At 41.8% G+C, this 22288-nt stretch overlaps 1 protein-coding gene across 1 annotated transcript; it reads left to right on the top strand.

The window, feature by feature from the left end:
* The first annotated feature begins 7614 nt into the window (after positions 1 to 7614).
* LOC125662737 (hemicentin-2-like) lies at positions 7615 to 20717 on the top strand. Its single transcript, XM_048895066.2, has 16 exons — positions 7615 to 7804; positions 8003 to 8068; positions 8686 to 8853; positions 8980 to 9031; positions 10967 to 11046; positions 12183 to 12506; positions 13941 to 14124; positions 14349 to 14618; positions 15491 to 15772; positions 16627 to 16739; positions 17263 to 17404; positions 17646 to 17912; positions 18543 to 18609; positions 19738 to 19798; positions 20014 to 20124; positions 20646 to 20717. The coding sequence occupies exons 1-15, from the start codon at positions 7682 to 7684 to the stop codon at positions 20119 to 20121; spliced, it is 2307 nt and encodes a 768-aa protein (XP_048751023.2). The 5' UTR covers positions 7615 to 7681; the 3' UTR covers positions 20122 to 20124; positions 20646 to 20717.
* The last annotated feature ends 1571 nt before the right edge of the window (positions 20718 to 22288 follow it).

Genomic DNA, 22288 nt, shown 5'->3' on the forward strand with positions numbered 1-22288 from the left:
ATGCCCTTTGACTTTGAACTCTGAGTTTGACCTATTTTTAAGAAAACATAATCTATTAAGTATATCCGGAACTAATTTTGGTAGGGCTTTCATATTTTGTGTATAGATTCTTTATGTCAGGACCTTGTGACACAATGGTGTTTGAAGTTTTGATCTTGGAGTTTAACCTACTTTTTGAAATCCCGGACCTATATAATATCTCCTGAACTATTTAAGGTAAGGCTTTCTTATTTTGTATATACTTTATGGCAAGACCTTGTTATACTTTGGTATTTGACCTTGTGACCTTGAACGACGATGCCAAGATGGCTCAGGTGATCGAAGTGGCCTATGGGACTCTTGTTATATGATTGCCTGATGGCACGTTTGAGAACCATTCATTGAATTTGTGATATGATTACATGATGGCACTTTTTTAATTGTCCATTGTGAGTTCTTTATATGATAGCCAGAGGGCGCTTTTGATTGATTGATTGTATATTGTTTAACGTCCCTCTCGAGAATTTTCCACTCATATGGATACTTCACAATTGCCGGTGAAGGGCTGCAAAATGTGGGCCTATGCGCGGCGCTTACGGCCTTTGAGCAGGGAGGGATCTTAATCGTGCCACACCTGCTGTGACACGGGGCCTTGGTCGCCTCTTACGACAACAAGGGGTACTGAGGACCTATTCTAACCCGGATCCCCACGGGATGAGGGCGTTTTTGAGAAATGAGAACTGCCCACTTGAGTTCTTTATATGATACATGTACATGTAAGCATAGGGCGCTTTTGAGAAATGTCAATTGTGAGCTCTTTATAGGAGTTTTACGAAGAGGCTTACTTTTACAATCGATGACTGACTTTTACATTTAAAGGGGCCAACTCCAAATTTGAAAAATTTCCAAAATTCAAACTTTTACGGCATTCAGTTGTTGTATATTATTTAACGTCCCACTTGAGAATTTCTCACTCGTATGGACATCACCATTGCCGGTGAAGGGTTGCAAAATTTAGGCCTATGCTCGGCACTTATGGCCTTTTTGCAGAGAGGATCTTTATCGTGCCACACCTGTTGTGACACGGGGCCTTGGTTTTTCTGGTCTTACCTATTCTAACCCAGACCCAAACGAGGTATGGCATTTGGGACAAGCACATGTCAAATGCTTATATTGATAATGTACAGTATTTACTAGTATACCAGGGAGTAATCGATTTTCTTGGGGCCAATTTTCATGTTTCGAGCAATTTAAACATGTATTTGTAGATCTTGTTCTTTTAGCATACTTGATTCTAACGATCCGGCGCACCCGGGTTAATCGGCGATGACTGGCGACACACTTGATTGTGAGCCGGAATTGCGCACGCATCCCGCCGGGTAAGCCGATTGAGCCAGATTTACAGTGTAGAGAAAGAAACAAAGTGAACGTTATATAGATATACACATATATAGGCGAAGACGGCTTCAAGCTCCAGCTGGCGTCCTTGGAGACAGTAGTATCGGGAGTTGCCTATTCTAAAATGTTTTTAATTTTTACTCTGGTAAAATAAACATGATTTGAAAATATGTTGGTCATTTCTATGCGGAATAATGTTTATACAATAAAAGGTCAGCATATTTTCATTACCGTACTTTAGCCGGGTCACTTGACTCATAGCGCGTCGCCGGGTATACCCGGCTTAGTTCGATTCGGCCGGATGTTTTAAGAATCAAATATGCTATTTAAGTCAAGCTTTTCAAGGTATTTATGCGTTTATCTGATCGAGACATAAGGCTCATGGCCGGTATGACCGGCCGACAGGGGATGCTTATTTTTCCTGGCCACCTGATCCCACCCATGCCAAGAAATTCCTAGCAAAATCTCCGGTATAGAAAAACCGTTATAAATCAGTGACCGCAATTAAGAGATAAGCGACGGCTACTATTAATCAGCATGTACATGTAATATGGTCCTATTGAAGCCAACGAATTCAGACCGGACGGGATTTCTTGGCATGCTCTGGAATGCCCATGGGTCAGTGTATGTCCAACTCTTTATTTTCCTTGTGGAAGTTGTGAGATTGATCACTGTTCGTTATCTTCACCTTTCATGTGTGTGTGTGTTATTGAAAATTAGGGTGTCATAAATGTGTGGAAAAGGGGGAAACCCTAAATAAAGGAAAACTGAGTTACCACACATGTCGTTGATTCTACAGTGTATATTGATATAAATGTATACAATATACACATCACGTATTGATTGTCTTCACATTTAGACCTAGTAGAGTTTCAACACGAAAAAGAGGTATACAAAGACGTAGCATTGTTTGGGTTTTTTTTATACTAGGGGGACCTATGACAAAGTATATCTCGACAAGCCTACCCCCTCAAAGTTTGGGGCTAGTATAGAGCTGCCGTCCAAAGGTATGTGTGGGTGGGTGGGGGTTGCTTTGTTCCTGGGGGAGCCAGAAACCCAAGATGTAATATATAGAGACCTTTCAAGTTTTCGGGACTGCTGACACATTATTTAGAAATGTTAAGATAACTTTAGTTCGTCTGATTACATTGAGTGCGCTGTGGTACGCTTATGATATACTGTAATCTTTTCTTTTTATGGCAATTTTCTGGGTCCCTTTATGCATTTCTCAGCTTCTCATCCGCAGTTAACATTTAAAGTCAAAACGAGTAGTGCATTTCTTAGTACATGTTTTATCGAGCACAATCCCGCCTGTATTACACACAAACACAACCCTGCCTGTATTACACACAAACACAACCCCGCCTGTATTACACACACAAAAAACAACCCCGCCTGTATTACACACAAAAACAACCCCTCCTGTATTACACACAAACACAACCCCGGCTGTATTACATACAAACACAACCCCGCCTGTATTACACACAAACACAACCCCGCCTGTATTACATACAAACACAACCCCGGCTGTATTACATACAAACACAACCCCGCCTGTATTACACACAAACACAACCCCGCCTGTATTACACACAAACACTACCCTGCCTGTATTACACACAAACGCAATGCCGCCTGTATTACACACAAACACAGCCCTGGCTGTATTACACACAAACACAACCCCGCCTGTATTACACACACACAAACACAACCCCGCCTGTATTACACACACAAAAAACAACCCCGCCTGTATTACACACAAAAACAACCCTGCCTGTATTACACACAAACACAACCCGGCCGCCTGTATTACACACAAACACAACCCCGCCTGTATTACACACAAACACAACCCCGCCTGTATTACACACAAACACAACCCCGCCTGTATTACACACAAACACAACCCCGCCTGTATTACACACAAACACAACCCCGCCTGTATTACACACAAACACAACCCCGCCTGTATTACATACAAACACAACCCCGCCTGTATTACACACAAACACAACCCCGCCTGTATTACATACAAACACAACCCCGCCCGTAATACACACAAACACAACCCCGCCTGTACTACACACAAACACAACCCCGCCTGTATTACATACAAACACAACCCGGCCGCCTGTATTACACACAAACACAACCCGGCATGTATTACACACAAACACAACCCCGCCTGTATTACACACAAACACAACCCCGCCTGTATTACACACAAACACAACCCCGCCTGTATTACACACAAACACAACCCCGCCTGTATTACACACAAACACAACCCGGCCGCCTGTATTACACACAAACACAACCCCGCCTGTATTACATACAAACACAAACCCGCCTGTATTACACACAAACACAACCCGGCCGCCTGTATTACATACAAACACAACCCGGCCGCCTGTATTACACACAAACACAACCCCGCCTGTATTACACACAAACACAACCCCGCCTGTATTACACACAAACACAACCCTGCCTGTATTACACACAAACACAACCCGGCCGCCTGTATTACACACAAACACAGCCCCGCCTGTATTACACACAAACACAACCCCGCCTGTATTACACACAAAAACAACCCGGCCGCCTGTATTACACACAAACACAACCCCGCCTGTATTACACACAAAAACAACCCGGCCGCCTGTATTACACACAAACACAACCCCGCCTGTATTACACACAAACACAACCCGGCTGCCTGTATTACACACAAAAACAACCCCGTCTGTATTACACACAAACACAACCCCGCCTGTATTACACACAAACACAACCCCGCCTGTATTACACACAAACACAACTCCGCCTGTATTACATACAAACACAACCCGGCCGCCTGTATTACACACAAACACAACCCCGCCTGTATTACATACAAACACAACCCCGCCTGTATTACACACAAACACAACCCCGCCTGTATTACATACAAACACAACCCCGCCTGTATTACACACAAACACAACCCCGCCTGTATTACACACAAACACAACCCCGCCTGCATTACACACAAACACAACCCCGCCTGTATTACACACAAACACAACCCGGCCGCCTGTATTACACACAAACACAACCCCGCCTGTATTACACACAAACACAACCCCGCCTGTATTACACACACACAAACACAACCCCGCCTGTATTACACACACAAAAAACAACCCCGCCTGTATTACACACAAAAACAACCCTGCCTGTATTACACACAAACACAACCCCGCCTGTATTACACACAAACACAACCCGGCCGCCTGTATTACACACACAAAAAAAAACAACCCCGCCTGTATTACACACAAACACAACCCCGCCTGTATTACATACAAACACAACCCCGCCTGTATTACACACAAACACAACCCCGCCTGTATTACACACAAACACAACCCCGCCTGTATTACACACAAACACAACCCGGCCGCCTGTATTACACACAAACACAACCCCGCCTGTATTACACACACACAAACACAACCCCGCCTGTATTACACACACAAAAAACAACCCCGCCTGTATTACACACAAAAACAACCCTGCCTGTATTACACACAAACACAACCCGGCCGCCTGTATTACACACAAAAACAACCCCGCCTGTATTACACACAAACACAACCCCGCCTGTATTACACACAAACACAACCCCGCCTGTATTACACACAAACACAACCCCGCCTGTATTACACACAAACACAACCCCGCCTGTATTACACACAAACACAACCCCGCCTGTATTACATACAAACACAACCCCGCCTGTATTACACACAAACACAACCCCGCCTGTATTACATACAAACACAACCCCGCCCGTAATACACACAAACACAACTCCGCCTGTACTACACACAAACACAACCCCGCCTGTATTACATACAAACACAACCCGGCCGCCTGTATTACACACAAACACAACCCGGCATGTATTACACACAAACACAACCCCGCCTGTATTACACACAAACACAACCCCGCCTGTATTACACACACAAAAAACAACCCCGCCTGTATTACACACAAACACAGCCCTGGCTGTATTACACACAAACACAACCCCGCCTGTATTACACACACACAAACACAACCCCGCCTGTATTACACACACAAAAAACAACCCCGCCTGTATTACACACAAAAACAACCCTGCCTGTATTACACACAAACACAACCCGGCCGCCTGTATTACACACAAACACAACCCCGCCTGTATTACACACAAACACAACCCCGCCTGTATTACACACAAACACAACCCCGCCTGTATTACACACAAACACAACCCCGCCTGTATTACACACAAACACAACCCCGCCTGTATTACACACAAACACAACCCCGCCTGTATTACATACAAACACAACCCCGCCTGTATTACACACAAACACAACCCCGCCTGTATTACATACAAACACAACCCCGCCCGTAATACACACAAACACAACTCCGCCTGTACTACACACAAACACAACCCCGCCTGTATTACATACAAACACAACCCGGCCGCCTGTATTACACACAAACACAACCCGGCATGTATTACACACAAACACAACCCCGCCTGTATTACACACAAACACAACCCCGCCTGTATTACACACAAACACAACCCTGCCTGTATTACACACAAACACAACCCGGCCGCCTGTATTACACACAAACACAGCCCCGCCTGTATTACACACAAACACAACCCCGCCTGTATTACACACAAACACAACCCCGCCTGTATTACACACAAAAACAACCCGGCCGCCTGTATTACACACAAACACAACCCTGCCTGTATTACATACAAACACAACCCGGCTGCCTGTATTACACACAAAAACAACCCCGTCTGTATTACACACAAACACAACCCCGCCTGTATTACACACAAACACAACCCCGCCTGTATTACACACAAACACAACCCCGCCTGTATTACATACAAACACAACCCCGCCTGTATTACACACAAACACAACTCCGCCTGCATTACATACAAACACAACCCGGCCGCCTGTATTACACACAAACACAACCCCGCCTGTATTACATACAAACACAACCCCGCCTGTATTACACACAAACACAACCCCGCCTGTATTACATACAAACACAACCCCGCCTGTATTACACACAAACACAACCCCGCCTGTATTACACACAAACACAACCCCGCCTGCATTACACACAAACACAACCCCGCCTGTATTACACACAAACACAACCCCGCCTGTATTACACACAAACACAACCCCGCCTGTATTACACACAAACACAACCCTGCCTGTATTACACACAAACACAACCCCGCCTGTATTACACACAAACACAACCCGGCCGCCTGTATTACACACACACAAAAAAACAACCCCGCCTGTATTACACACAAAAACAACCCCTCCTGTATTACACACAAACAACCCCGCCTGTATTACATACAAACACAACCCCGCCTGTATTACACACAAACACAACCCCGCCTGTATTACACACAAACACAACCCCGCCTGTATTACACACAAACACAACCCGGCCGCCTGTATTACACACAAACACAACCCCGCCTGTATTACACACAAACACAACCCCGCCTGTATTACACACACACACAAAAAAACAACCCCGCCTGTATTACACACAAAAACAACCCCTCCTGTATTACACACAAACACAACCCCGCCTATATTACATACAAACACAACCCCGCCTGTATTACACACAAACACAACCCCGCCTGTATTACACACAAACACAACCCCGCCTGTATTACACACAAACACAACCCCGCCTGTATTACACACAAACACAACCCGGCCGCCTGTATTACACACAAACACAACCCCGCCTGTATTACACACAAACACAACCCCGCCTGTATTACACACAAACACAACCCGGCCGCCTGTATTACACACAAACACAACCCCGCCTGTATTACACACAAACACAACCCCGCCTGTATTACACACAAACACAACCCCGCCTGTATTACATACAAACACAACGCCGCCTGTATTACACACAAACACAACCCCGCCTGTATTACACCTAAACACAGCCCCGCCTGTATTACACCTAACACAGCCCCGCCTATATTACATACAAACACAACCATGTCTGAATTACACCCACATACAATAGTCAGATCGTGTCATCAATATTTGAAATCCGTTGCAAGCATTCTTCACAAACTCACAGAACAGCAGGTCGTTTGGAGATAAGACACTTTGGCCTGAAGGTTGAATAAGAACGTCACATACGGTATGCAATATCGCCTATCGGAAGCATGGGGTTCAATGACGGGGGACATCCCGGGCTTATAGGTGTGTTGTTCTGTGTGGGACTCCTACATCTCAGCGCCTTCGTCAGTGTCACTATTTATCACGAGCTACGAATTCAACATTTAGAGGTGAGTCAGTAAGTCCACGTGGTATCAACACACGAAATGTTACGAAAACTTTGATGATTTTCGATGTCAACTAGAAATGTCAACGTCACTCCTACACGATACAGAAATACAGTTTCATGTAGATTTCATTTAAAGTATTCTGCAGAGGACGTTCAAGATACAGATCTAACTTTATCACATTAATGTTGATTTGTACAGAGAGGTGATTGGTTTCAAGGAAACGCTGATGACGTCGACAGATCACGACAAAGGCGAAATACAGAGGTGAATAGCATGCATCATTTAATATCAGTTGTAACACAAAATTTGATTGGTGTAGAAAAATACCTTATTTTTCAATGAAAAAATCTGCATGTAAGTTTTGTGACGTCGTGCTGTTGAAGATATGGGATAATGTAATAACAGGATAATGTGAATTTAAAGAGTAGAATTTGATATTAAGAATTGAAATTCGTAGCTTAACCATGTTCATTATTATTCGGAGGTATAAAATGATTGATTGATTGTATATTGTTTAACGTCCCACGCGAGTATTTTTCACTCATATAGAGACGTCACCATTACCGGTGAAAGGCTGCAAAATTTATACCTATGCTCGACGCTTACGGCCTTTGAGCAGGGAGGGATCTTTACCGTACCACACCGGCTGTGACACGGGACCTCGGTTTTTGGGGTCTCATCCGAACGACCAACCCATTTAATCGCCTCTTACGGCTAACAAGGGGTACTGAGGACCTATTCTTACCCGGATCCCCACGGGACACCATCATATCCTTCGAAGTGCTTCATGAAGTCAGACTTACATTTACGACTATACCAAAGTGTTTGGTTATGTCGGACATAATCACTGCTTTTAATGTCGGTATATCTATATCTTGTAGACAAATGAGAGAACTGATGTTGATGTCATACGTCACATCGTGCGAGAAATTACGGAATTCATGAAAGCAGACGATTCTGACAGGGCGCGAAAACTACGTCAAGCAGCATCTCCTGGAACAACCGGAAATGAAATGGCGCAGATATTTGAACAGCTGGCTAATTCTGAGGTACGTACATGCTGCTTGTTGAGATGGAATAGCAGTTTAAACTAAGATTTTTATGTGTATATGTAAGTCAGTACGAGTTGGTGTAGATAACAACACGGTTACATGTCTTCTTACTTTCATTTTCAGCTTGCTATTTTTAACAAGTACTGTGGACAAAACAGCACGATATGCTTACCAGGTATCGACGTTACTAACTACTTTTCTCAATGCATGCTATGAACTCGTCCACTTTATTTAACTTCTGCCATTCTTATATCTGGATACATTTCAAGCAACATGTACTGGGGGTACCATGGAATCATTTGAATTCGTGGTGGCCAATTTTCGTGGATTGTCTAGATTTAACGTTTTCGTTGGGACGTAATTTCGTGGATTTGGTTTCTGAACATTGAAACATTAGACTGTGTATCTTATTGCGGTTTGGAATTCGTGGAATAAGATTACCTACGAAATTCATGAAAATTGACCCCCTACGAAATTTAATGTGTCCACATGAGACCAGGCCTGGATTTCTCGAAAAAATCTCAAACTTAAGTTTGAGTTTTCTTTTATTTGAACAAGTTTAGACTTAAGTCTCTTTCAAGAAATCCAGGCCAGTATGCTAAGAATAAGTATATTCATACTCACACTCTCTAAACAATTTTGTTTTATATCTCTCCATGTGTCCTTCCGCCCACTTTCCTGTCATTGGTTACTTGGTTGTATGTTGTTTAACTTCCCGTTCAAGACGTTTCCCCTCACTTGGAGACGTCACCAAGACCAGTGAAAAGCTGTAAAATTTAGGCCTATGCTCGGCGCTTATGGCCTTTGGGCAGGGAGGGATCTTTATCATGCCACACCTACTGTGACACGGGACCTCGGTTTTTGCTGTCTCATCCGAAGGACCGCCCCATTTAGCCGCCTCTTACGACAAGCAAAGGGTACTGAGGACCTATTCTAGCTCGGGTTAGAGCATTGCTTTCCAAATCACATGGCCTCTCACCTCTGTCGGCTCGGGTTCGAATCCCGCTTACACCGGTAAGTGAGGAAGTTTCCCAGTTTACTTTCGGAAGGTTGGTGGTCTCTTCCCAGGCACATTGTATCTGGATTCTCTCTTCCACCAATAAAAACTGGGCGCCACCAGATAACTGAAAAATTGTTGAGTGTGGCGGAACACATCAATCAACCAATCTAACCCGGACTCCCACGGGGTTCCTGTCACTGAAATCCCGCTTGCATTTTAAGAGGTTGCGAAAATGCATCTTTGAAATTATTGAGAACGTTTTGGTAAACCCATTTTTGTGTTTAAGAATAGCGATTATAAGAAGTTTAATGTGATTAAATGTGCACGTAATATAACGTCTATCGATAACAATTCGCTTACGTGTGACTATAGCCATGCGTACTGAGTCAGTGATTAACTACCCTACCTCAAACCCTGCCTGCATGATCAACCAAACCATTCTCATGAATATTTATGGATTGACACAATCATTTATTGACCAATCACAATCAAGATAACATATTTCGATATTTTAATTTCTGTACCTACAGGTAAAACGTGTAATGTTTGTTTACAAATGATAATAGACAGAAAGCTTTATACTGGCCACTCCTTTAGAAGCAGGTCAAGTATGTAGCTACATACATGTATACAGTTTCGCTAGCTAAGGGTGTCCGGTCCACTACGCTCCCCATAAACCGATTATGGGGAGCGGAGTGGACCGAAAACCCTTGGCTAGTGAAGATGCTATATAGATGTATATATCAAATGAAATCCGCCTTAACAACAGAGGCTACGCTTGCAAATTCTGTGTCAATAAACTTATTTTGACTGTCAATTTTTCCCAATCGACAATTCTCGGATTATTTCGCTACAATATGCGCGATGATCTTCGAGTGTTTTTTTTTTTTTCATCCCCAAAACTTTATGGGAGCTTCCCGCCAATTGGGTTGATATATGTATATAAATATTCATAAAGTTGAGGGCTTTTAAAAAAAAATTATACAACCACGACTATAACGAAGCGTCATTGGAGATAATGGGCGTGGTTCGCAAAGATAAGATGCATAATTACTTTTTGCGAATATTCTCAAATGTCATTACCAGTACTTTGATGATGTGAATTTGTAGGACCTAAGGGAGAAAAAGGTAACCAAGGGCTAGCAGGAACTCCAGGATTGAAGGGTACCTCCGGATTACCAGGTGAGAAGGTACGGCATGTGTCCCACTGGGACTCCAACTCTCCACTCCTAGTGAAGGCGTGGATCCAGGTTTAAGACGTCTCTCCTCCTTGATAGATGAGGGGAGGATTCAGGTTCTCAGTCCAAAGGCTTATGATGAACTCAATTTCGATGCCTGTGTACATTTTCAATATAGCAGGTTAAACAGAATTATAGAGCCATTCTAATTAAGGGGCAATAACACACAGAACAAATAAGGAATGTACAATGATATTTTGAAATTGAAAACCTTCAAATTTACCTTATTTAGTTTCAAAATGCAGTATGCAATATGTTAGTCATATCTTTAAAATATGTTAAATATATATCTTTACAATATGCTTATCATATCTTTGCAATATGATAATCATATTTTTCAAATATGCTAATCATATCTTTGCAATTTGTTAATCATATCTTTACAATATATTAATTACATTATTTTAATTACATCTTAACAATATCTTAATCATATCTTAACAATATATTAATTGCATCTTAACAATATGTTAGTCCTATCTTAACAATATATCAACAGGGGATGCTTACTCCTCCTAGGCACCTGATCCCACCTCTGGTGTGTCCAGGGGTCCGTGTTTGCCCAACTATCTATTTTGTATTGCTTGTAGGAGTTATGAAATTGATCACTGTTCGTTATCTTCACCTTGCATCAATGATATCTTAACAATATGTTAATCATATCTTAACAATATATCAATGATATCTTATAACAATATGTTAATCATATCTTTAACACTATGTAAATTATATTTTTACAATACGTTAATCACCATCGTCACTTGAGGCATTTTCTTGAATTATTTGCTTCGAGTGTTAGGACATACTCTGTGTTTTGTGGATCATTTCTTACTGGTTAAACTTTTCCTTGAAAATGTTTCTTTAAAATAACAAGGGTTCCCTACAATAGATGCACAAAAAAAGGCTGGGGTTGAAATATCATTTCAATGAAATTACTGATTTTTAGATATTTCAAGGAAGAATTTTCCGTCCGATTTCCTTTACTAACATTCACAGAGGTCATTTAACGATTTCCTTTACTAACATTCACAGAGGTCATTTAACGATTTCCTTTACTAACATTCACAGAGGTCATTTAACTATTTCAGGGGGCAAAGGGTGACGTCGGTTCTCCGGGTTTTCAAGGTCAAAAAGGTGACCCAGGTAATATTGGTTTTCCTGGAGTCAAAGGTGATAAAGGCGAGTTGGGATCACCTGGGCTGAGTGGACCGGCCGGAGTGAAAGGCGAGAGAGGTAACATAGGTTCCCAGGGTCCTGCTGGGAAAGATGGTGCTCCTGGACTACAAGGGACCAAAGGTGAAAAGGGTCGAGTAGGAGATCCGGGTCTGAAGGGAGGTAAAGGAGAGCGAGGAGATTATGGTCCGCCAGGAATCCCAGGGGCCAAGGGAGCGGCCGGATTTCCGGGACTAAAGGTTACCACTGATATATATTCATTTTCCCCTCGCAACAGAATTAAAAGCAATGTACATGTATAGAAAAGCGGATGGGTTGGATTGTAAACGCTACTGAATATAAACGTTGCGAGGGGATATGTGGAATTGTTGTTTTGTACACAGGGGAGTATCGGGGGGAAAATTCATAACGTATAACCTTTAATATCATGTGACAGAGTACCGATAACTCATATATAACCGACCGTGGTGGCGCTGACGATGGGGCCCGAGGCTCGTTCGTCTGTTAGCCGTGCCCGACTTTTAAATGACGTCAAAGTAAATAGTGACTAGTCATTCGTCAAAAAAGTTGGTGTGCGTAAGTCGCGGGTCTTTCGGATGAGACTTATATCAAACAGAGGCTCCGTTTCGCGGAAGGCACCGGCACGATAAAGAACACTAAAAGGAACAGCTGGTTATACCTTTATATGAAAGGTTACCAAAGGGACGTCATACTAGGTAAAACAAACAAATACTGGCATACATAATGCTATAGATATATGTAGCATTTTATGCTGCAGGAATGTGAAATATCCGAATTTATCCATCCTTTGACTCCTTGGAGGCGATTTTCATGTTGTAAAAGCCCGAAACGAACATTTTAAAAAGTTACGACATAACCTGGTGCATCTTTACAACCTCAAAATTGTCACAATTATCACATTAGAATTTAAGGCAATTATTCGAATACAAATCGTAGACCTTCAGTGACATAATTGTATACTAAATAAATTCGGTCATTTTACCGTCGAGAGAGTCGTCATTTTAGTTCAGCGCCCTCTACTGGCTATAAACGTACCAGACTCTAGTCTAGGACACTTACACGTTTGTCAATGCAGTGTTCTACAAGTGGGGAGTCAAACGGCTTGCGTGACCTCGGCTAACCAGACTCTCGTTCGTGTAGAGTCTTAAGAGCGAGAATTTGAAGCGCGTTAACGCTATGGTGCGTCAAGAAGTATATCTTGATCTGGTAAACGGAGTAATCCGTAGTCAAAAACAGGTTTGATAATTTCTATGGAACACGTCAGACATCATTTGATCTAATAGCAGGTCCTACTTGCAAATTTGATCATTGTAACGACCATAGAATTTGAGAAATGCCGATGTTAAACGAAACTGTTGAATCCCCTATAACATATTTGTTAGTAGCCGGTCTCAATTTAACTATTGATCGTACATTTCATTTGTCAACTAAATATCTCAAAATGATTTTTTTTTCAAAGAAAGATAAAAAAGTATGTGCTTTTGTTACTTACTGCGAAAAATTTGTAAAATTCAAGACTTCATTCAAAACCATGAAGAATACTTATTGAATAAAACAAAAATCTCTGATAACGAGGTGCAATTCTTTAAGTGTCCCGGATAATCTACGTTTACTGTACTCGTTCCTCAGGTTGATAATTCTTAATATTGAAGGGTGACAAAGGTGACAGTGGATTATCAGGTCCACCGGGCCCTCCTGGGGTTTCTGGGCAGAAAGGCGACCCAGGGACCGAGGGTCTCAGGGGTCTTCAAGGGGAGAAAGGTGATGTGGGGCCTAAAGGGGACCCAGGAAACACAGCATTAGTCACACCCAAAGCAACGTGTTGTGACAGTCTAGGTATAGTTGTAGTTACGAGAGAGAGAGAGAGAGAGCAGAGAGAGAGAGACACACAGAGAGAGAGAGAGAGAGAGAGAGAGAGAGAGAGATCTTGAGCCACAATCCTACTTTTATGATGGAAAAAAGAAGTAAAATATTGTTATTTGTTTGTTTTGAATGCTGTTCAAATACAAAAAAAAAATGCATGAATTATTAAACTTAAAAGTTTGAATTCCACAATTCAGAAAAGCCATATTTCAATCAAACGACACAAGTAATTAACGCCTTGGAGGGGTCATCTGTCACGTTACATTGCGATGTCCAAGGTCATCCTAAACCGACAAGGGAGTGGATTCACGTGACAGTTCCAACTAACGGTACAGTTTCCGCCGTGTCTAGCGCAGAATCACTGACGTTGGTGAACCTTGACCCTTACAGAGACGGAGGGACCTACACGTGCAAAGGGTCTAGCGCTCTGGGTGACGCCACCAAAATCGTTCAGTTAAATGTTTATCGTAAGTTTGAATTCTATTTTTTCCTTTATTGATATACAAATACACAAACTCGGACACATATGTTGGACCCCCCCCCCCCCTTCCGAGCTTTGTAAAATACATATATTTCCTTCATTTTTATGTAGTTTCAGTTGGGAAATAGTAAGTGTTAGTCCTTGTATAGGATGGAGTTTCCAACCCGTCATTCCCAGGAACACATCACATGGGGTGGATCGCCCTGAGAAAATTAATCACATTTCAGTTAATGGTATAGTGACGAGAAAAATACACTGTCAGTTGGATGACTAATATTACGGTGACAGTCAATACTAGCGCACTAGTTTCCTCAAGTCTCTTCTTAATTGAGTGTAAGGGCGAATCCAGATTTTTTTAAAGGAGGGCGGGGGGGAGGGTGACCCAAGTTTGCACCTTTTCTGCTCCAAAATGGATATGTGTGTGAATAGCTGTCATAGTGGTCGTCATCCAAAACTCCAAGCCAGATCACGGTGGCCCAGTGGTTAGTGTCTTTCCGTGACCGAGTGGTCGTGTGTTCAAGTCCCGTCTTGGTCGCCTCAGAACCCACACGTAAACATAGATAGTATGCGTTCTTTTGCCAAGCGCCCGGTATTTGATAGTGAAAGTCATGGGTCTTTCTGGATGCCTTGCACGTGTAACTCGGTAGACACTGACACGATGATGAAACCCTCAGTGAAACGGTCTTGATAGCCACGCATAGATCTAGATATTAGTCAGCTCATCTATAACTGGTGACGTCTCTACTCTCTATTATCATCGGAAAGAGACACAAACAAACGAAAAAACGCGAAATGCAAATGTCATCAAACTATTAATAAATATTTTTGCAGTACTTGGATAAATTTTCTTTTTCACAGAGCACATCAGAATAGTGGACCATATATCTAACCACTCAATGCTAGTAGGTCAGAATGTCGTTTTTGAATGCAAATTCCAAAGTGAACCGAAACCCACTGTGACGTGGTATCACGTGGATCAAAATGGCGCCCGAACTCAGATCACCACTGGCGTCATCGAGATCCCGGGAGGAACCCAGCTGGAGCTGCCCGCAGTGGGAAACAAAGACAAAGGGGAGTACACATGTGTGGCTAACAACGGACTGGAGACCGTCTCACAACACGCCTTCCTAGTCACACAGGGTGCTTATTTACGCTTTCTTTTACATTTGTTACGCCTAGTCACGTGGGGTATCTTTTTTTGTTTTCTTTTACTCTTGATATTTTTGTCTGATACGAAATTGTAAATATCCTTTAACACCTAGATTTGGAAATTATTTCGTGCGAGCGGTTGATATTCTATGAATACGATATAAAATGCTTTTTGAGAAATGATATGCCACTATTCGTAGGGCTCGTGTTTACTTTTGATAAAATTGACCTTGGTGAAAAATGTTAACGTTGATCATGGTTAGTGAAAGAGTTTTAAACTTGACGGTCCAGCTCAACAAGTACCTAGTACATGTATAAATGAAAATCCAATTGTAGACTGACAAATATTTTATTTGTAAACAGACAAACAGATCAACACACACACACACCTCTTATTTATCCGAGTTGTAATATACTCTCTCGAAATGGCACAAAATTAAATTTTCTACAATAGAGGTGACCTGGATAAAAGAGCAATCGATACGGAGTCAATGTTGCATACCACCTCTAAAGGAGCATCCGATTCACGAACAGGACCATAAGCGCGCTTACTGAACTGAACGCTCACAAATCACGACCGTATGTACGCTTGCTGAATTGAACGCTCACAAATCATGACCGTATGTACGCTTGCTGAATTGAACGCTCACAAATCATGACCGTATGTACGCTTACTGAATTGAACGCTCACAATTTTTCCAGGTCCGCCTATGATATTTCAGTCAATATTTTTTTTTCATTAGTGTGTTAACCTTGATCCGCCAATGCTATTTTCATTCGTTATATTTTGTTTAAACTCGATTATCCTAGATCCGCCTATTATTCATTCAATATTTTCCCCTTAGGTCCGCCTATGATCTCACCACACGCTCCCGTCACAGGCCTCGTGGGACACACCCTCAAACTCCATTGTGATGTAACCGGAGACCCCAAGCCCACCACAACCTGGATAGCTCCGGTTAGTATGACGTCAGCATTCGTAATCAGATTCTATATAATATCATTGGTTCAGTGGTTAGCTTTACTGACCGGGAGGATATTGGGTTCGAGTCTTTACTTTGTCTTCTTATCTCACGTTCTTTTCTATCGAAAGCTCTTTGAAAATGTGGGTAGTCACAACATATTTCCATATACATGTACAGCTTCAAACGCGTACCTGGTTAATTTCATTTTTAAAATGAAATCCGATTCAAACAGATTTTAATCTAGTTTTGATTTTTATTAACATTTAGAGATTATAAATCTACCATTTTTGCTACAATTTCAATCTCATGGATTAGTCAGCAAAAATAAAACCGGCACGAAAATGATACGGCATTTATTGATATGATAGATGAAGTAAAAAAAAATTTAAATTAAAGCTATTTCCAATCGGATTACAGAAAATACTACATGTACTAACCATGTCACCCCCTTTCACCGAAAACAATTAATTTCACAAAAATACCAAGATTATTAACGGTGGTCCGATTCTTCAACAGCCAAACGTGAATAACGCTTATGAGGACAAGAACGGGGACCTAGTTTTGCTGAATACCCAAGCTGGGGATGCCGGGCCTTATATCTGCAAGGCCACCAATTCTTTTGGATCCGCCAATTCTGTTGTCACGCTGGTGGTACATGGTAAAGAGTAATATGATGATTAGTATTTGAGACTTTTATAAAAATAGGAAGGAATTGCAAAAGTGGAATAAGGTGACGTCATAATGTGTTATACAGAATATAATACATTTAACCTACTTTGTTTTTAAAGCTTCTTGAAAAAAAGAGAGAAAAAAACAATCCAAATATTCATATTTTCAAATTTTTAAAATCACACCCATGTGTAATTTGTAGAGCTGCTTGATTACATTTCTTTGTTCAGAACCTGGTAAAGTAGAAATACCGGGGTCCCATTTAATTCCTGTGGGAGCCTTGACCACAAACTTTGCCATCGCCTGCAAGGCTTCTGGGGAGGCGCCTCTGAATGTTCAGTGGTACCATGACGGTTCGCCAGTGAAGCCCGACTCGTTCCACGCCCTACTTCCGGACAACACTCTGTTGATTCTGTCCGTGAATCGCCCTGCAGATTATGGCCGCTACTCCTGTGTCGCGTCAAATCTGTACGGATCTGACAATTCCACGGCCACAGGTAAGGTACCACTTACTAGAGAATCATCTATTTTCGGGGGGGGGGGGGGGTGTAGGGGGTAGGAGGGTAGTCTCGAGTTCCATTCTGTACCCTTCCGCCGCGTCAGACGTCTAACGAGGACATTGCACGACTGTTCCTTCGCCAAGCACCCGGCATTACAAACATAAGTCACGTGTCTTTCGAGTATGACCTTTAACCCGGAGGTCCCGTGTCACGGTGGGTGTTTGCACTGTAAAGAACCCTCGCTAATACAGTCTTGAACTCCAAAATTCTCCAACTGGACGTAAACAGCATACACGTACAAACAAAGCCAACACATTTTCGAGGCTATGGTAGTTATATCTCGATTTTTAGGGGTTGATTAATCATTATTGGGAACCATTTTCAACCTCTTAAAAATCATAGCTAGATACATGTAATTATACTTTCTTCGGAGTTGTACGCATATCCACAATCTTCATGAATAATCATGATTCACATTATAAATTGAAAATTGTTAAACTTCTAATTGTTTTGGCCTAAAACTATAGAAATAGCGTTTGAGAATGAGTCTTATTTAATTTTGATGCTGATACATTTACAGTGTATGAGAATGAGTCTTATTTAATTTTGATGCTGATACATTTACAGTGTATGAGGACAAGGGAACCACGACTTGTGATGCTCCCTTCACCGACTGCTCCGGCAAAATTTGCGGGTACGTCTATCCACAGTGGCGAATTACGTGACTTTGGCATGACCTATTACCTGGAAAAATTACGATGAAAGTCAACACATTTTATCAGGAAGAAAACTATGCTAAAATGGTAGTTCTAAGTGCGATAGAAGCAGAGAACATTGACATTTTTTTTTTCAGTCAAAAACATTCCAACCGACAAAAAGCTGTGTCAATGTTTTCTGCTTCTATCCCATGTAGAACTACCATTTTAATAGTATAGATTTGTTCCTGAGAAAATCCTTCAAATGTTGATATAAGTTATATGTGACAATCCGTTATTGATAAAGGTGTTACTTTTTCTTTTGAATTTTTCCTTGTGTTGACTTTTGTCGTCATTTTCCCGAGTAATCGGTCATGCAAAAGTCACGTGATTCGCCACCGTTCTATCGAATACTAGACCTTTTCTCCAACTGAGTTTTTTTCTGCTTTGAAAATTTGATATTTCTGTTAAAATAATCCTTGGACTTCATGCAGAGAACAAGATTTGTGCCATGTCCTCGCAATCAAGTTGGAGGGAATGTGTAAACGTACTGTGTGAGAGAATAAGTAGAAAGGTGAAGATAACAAACAGTGATCAATCTCATAACTCCTATAAAGAACACAAAATTAAGGCATGCGCGGATCTAAAGGGGGGTCGAGGGGGGGGGGGGGATTTGGAATTTGCAAAGATAAAATTTTTTTTTACAATATAACGATTTATAAGAAAAATGAGTTGACTGTTATCATGAAAGGTTCAACCCCCCCCCCCTGGAAAATTTTTTCTGGATCCGCACCTGTAAGGGTAATGCAAACACGGATCCCTGGACACACCAGGGGTGGAATCAGGTGTCTAGGAGGAGTAAGCATCCCCTGTCGACCGGTCACACCCGCCATATGCATGAACCCTATATCTTGATGCTATACCCTCTGACCGCCACTGACATACGTATGTCAATAATTCTGTCTATCAGCAACTGACCTTTGTCTTTATTTCTGAGAGATGAAGGGTTGAGATTCATAAAGGTCAATGTGAAATATGAAGGTCATTGTCATAACAATTTTGCTTAGACTCGGTAGGGGGGACAGTCACTACAGGAAATTGTTCTCATGTTGAATTTTCTTGTTTAGAGTGAAGTGCCCTCCGGGATGCCAGCAAACAGCCGTGGACGGAACTACCTCTTATTCAACGGTAACTGTAACGTTTTATTTCATGACAAGTTACCCGGATGTAAAAGTAATTCCGCCTATTTTGAAATTGTGCGAAAAATATTAATTTCAAAACCGCACTGAGTTATAATCAAATTGATCACACATACTGCTGTTAAAATCTGCTCCCCTGTAATCGTACTGCTCTTACAGTTTGTTCCCCAGTAATCAATTTAATCACACATACTGCTCTTACAGTCTGCTCCCCTGTGTCTGAGTGGGATACAGAGTGGGGTGATCCAAAACAACGGTGGAGTGGTCACGTGGCAGACAGCGGGAAACACAGCAACAATACAGACACAATGAGAGGTACGGGAAACCATAGCACATGCTGCATGCGCATAGACCTATAAAGCGCATGCGTGTGATGTGGTGCTAACGTTCTGTTCCGATAGATTTACTTTCCAACAGAAACCATTTATAAAATTTACATTTCTATTACTGCTTTTGCCTTTGATATCTTTAATATTGTAATGATAGTCATTTTCCTCTTGCTGTAAACAATGCGCGTATGAATACACATAAATATAGTGCGTCTATTTTAACGGCTGAGAATTTCAACAAAAATGAAATATAAGAAATAAACTTTGGGTGAAGGTATGAGCTGTGCACAACGTCTCAAGCTAGCGTACGTTTTATGAAGCTATAACGCGCTTAATGAAGTATGCAGGCATGAAGCGAGAAGTTCATACCCTCATGTATTTTCAAAACTGAAATCTATTTTTGGAATTAACTTTTATCTTGTATTGTATTCAATGGCAAACAAGAGAAATATTTATTTGTTTGGGATGTTTAGGTGCCCATACATGGATTACTTTTTTCTTTCACAGACAAGGACGAGTGGTGTACCAGATGCACAGACTGAGGAAACATTATAAGTGCAATAAAATATTCTCACTTTTCTCTTTCTTCCATCCTTATTCAGATGTGACAAGACTTTTGAATGTCCACATTTCTTGCAGCGAGATCTTCCAATCTTTGTCATCGGTCACGGTAGCTCAGTGGTAGAGCGTTCGCTTCGAAACCGGGAGGTCATGAGTTCAAGCACCGTTCGTGCCATGGCCACGTCAAACCAATGGGTAGTGATTGCTCCTTCGCCAAATGTTCGGATTTTAGAAGTGAGAATCACGGGTCTTTCGGATATATGACCTTTAAAAGAGAGGTCCCGAGTCGCAACAGGCGTTGGCACGATAAAGAATTCTCGCTGGTACGGCCCTGAGCGCAAAGCATATGTCTAAATGTAGTACTTCAACTACAGCTCACAGGCAATTGTATCGCTTGGATTTGAATTTACTATTAAAGAGTACTCTTTAATAGTAAATTCGAACCCAAGCGATACATCTGCCTGTGCTACAACTGGTGACGTCTCAATATGAGAGAAAAATTCTAGACGGGACGTAAAACAAACAATCAATCCTATCCTTGTTCAGATATGACGAGCTTTCTGGTTTGTCCATTGCTCTTCCCGTAAGAGCTATAAGTTGGTGCGATACCTTAACCTTGATACATTCTTTTTGCACACCTTTAAGTCTACATCATAATCAGGACTGAACAAGTAGTAAGTGTATAAACCGGACACAATTTCATCATTCATGAAATTCATTACAGGTCTGTGACAGTGGTATGACCTTTCCTGATTGTCTTGATTTTCTTGATCCGCCCCTGACGATGTTGACAACATCACAAAAAATATTCCAGTGACTCCAGCGCGGGTTATTTTTTCTTCTACATGATAAAGCTCCATAATACAACCACATAGAAATAAAAAGATTTTTTACATCATTCAACCTGAGCATGGCGCACCTGCAATGTCCTAGATTTAATGATCTCTCGTCCAAATGTCTACGGTTCCGGTATTGTCCCGAGACTTCACACCTGATCAGGATATAGCGCTCACGGCGGGTGTTACCGGTCGACAGGGGATGCTTACTCCTCCTAGGCACCTGATCCCACCTTTGGTGTGTCATGGGGTCCATGTTTGCCCAACTATCTATTTTGTATTGCTTGTAGGAGTTATGAGATTGATCACTGTTCGTTATCTTCACCTTCCTAGCAAGGGGGATAATTGAATACAATTAACTATTTTTTTTGGGTAGCCTATCACATTCTTTGCATCGTACTGAAATACCAATGGTTGGTTATTTGTATATTGTTTAAAGTTTTTCACTCACATGGAGACGTCACCATTACCGGTGTAGGGGTGCAAAATTTAGGTCTATGCTCGGCGCTTACAACCTTGAGTATGGAGGGTTCTTTTTCGTCTCACGCCTGCTGTGACACGGGGCCTCGGTTTTTACGGTCTCACTCGAGGGCCTTGGCCAATTTACCTTAATCCAAGCCAATTTATTAATACATGTCAACCTATCATTGGGTCAAATGCTGTTTGTCTTGTTTCATACCAATTTTAGGTTACAAGTTCTTTACACACTGATTTTGACTACGGATTACTTAGTTTACTTAATCAAGATATAGG

Source organism: Ostrea edulis, chromosome 8 (assembly GCF_947568905.1).
Source record: "Ostrea edulis chromosome 8, xbOstEdul1.1, whole genome shotgun sequence".
Taxonomy (NCBI): Eukaryota; Metazoa; Mollusca; class Bivalvia; order Ostreida; family Ostreidae; genus Ostrea; species Ostrea edulis.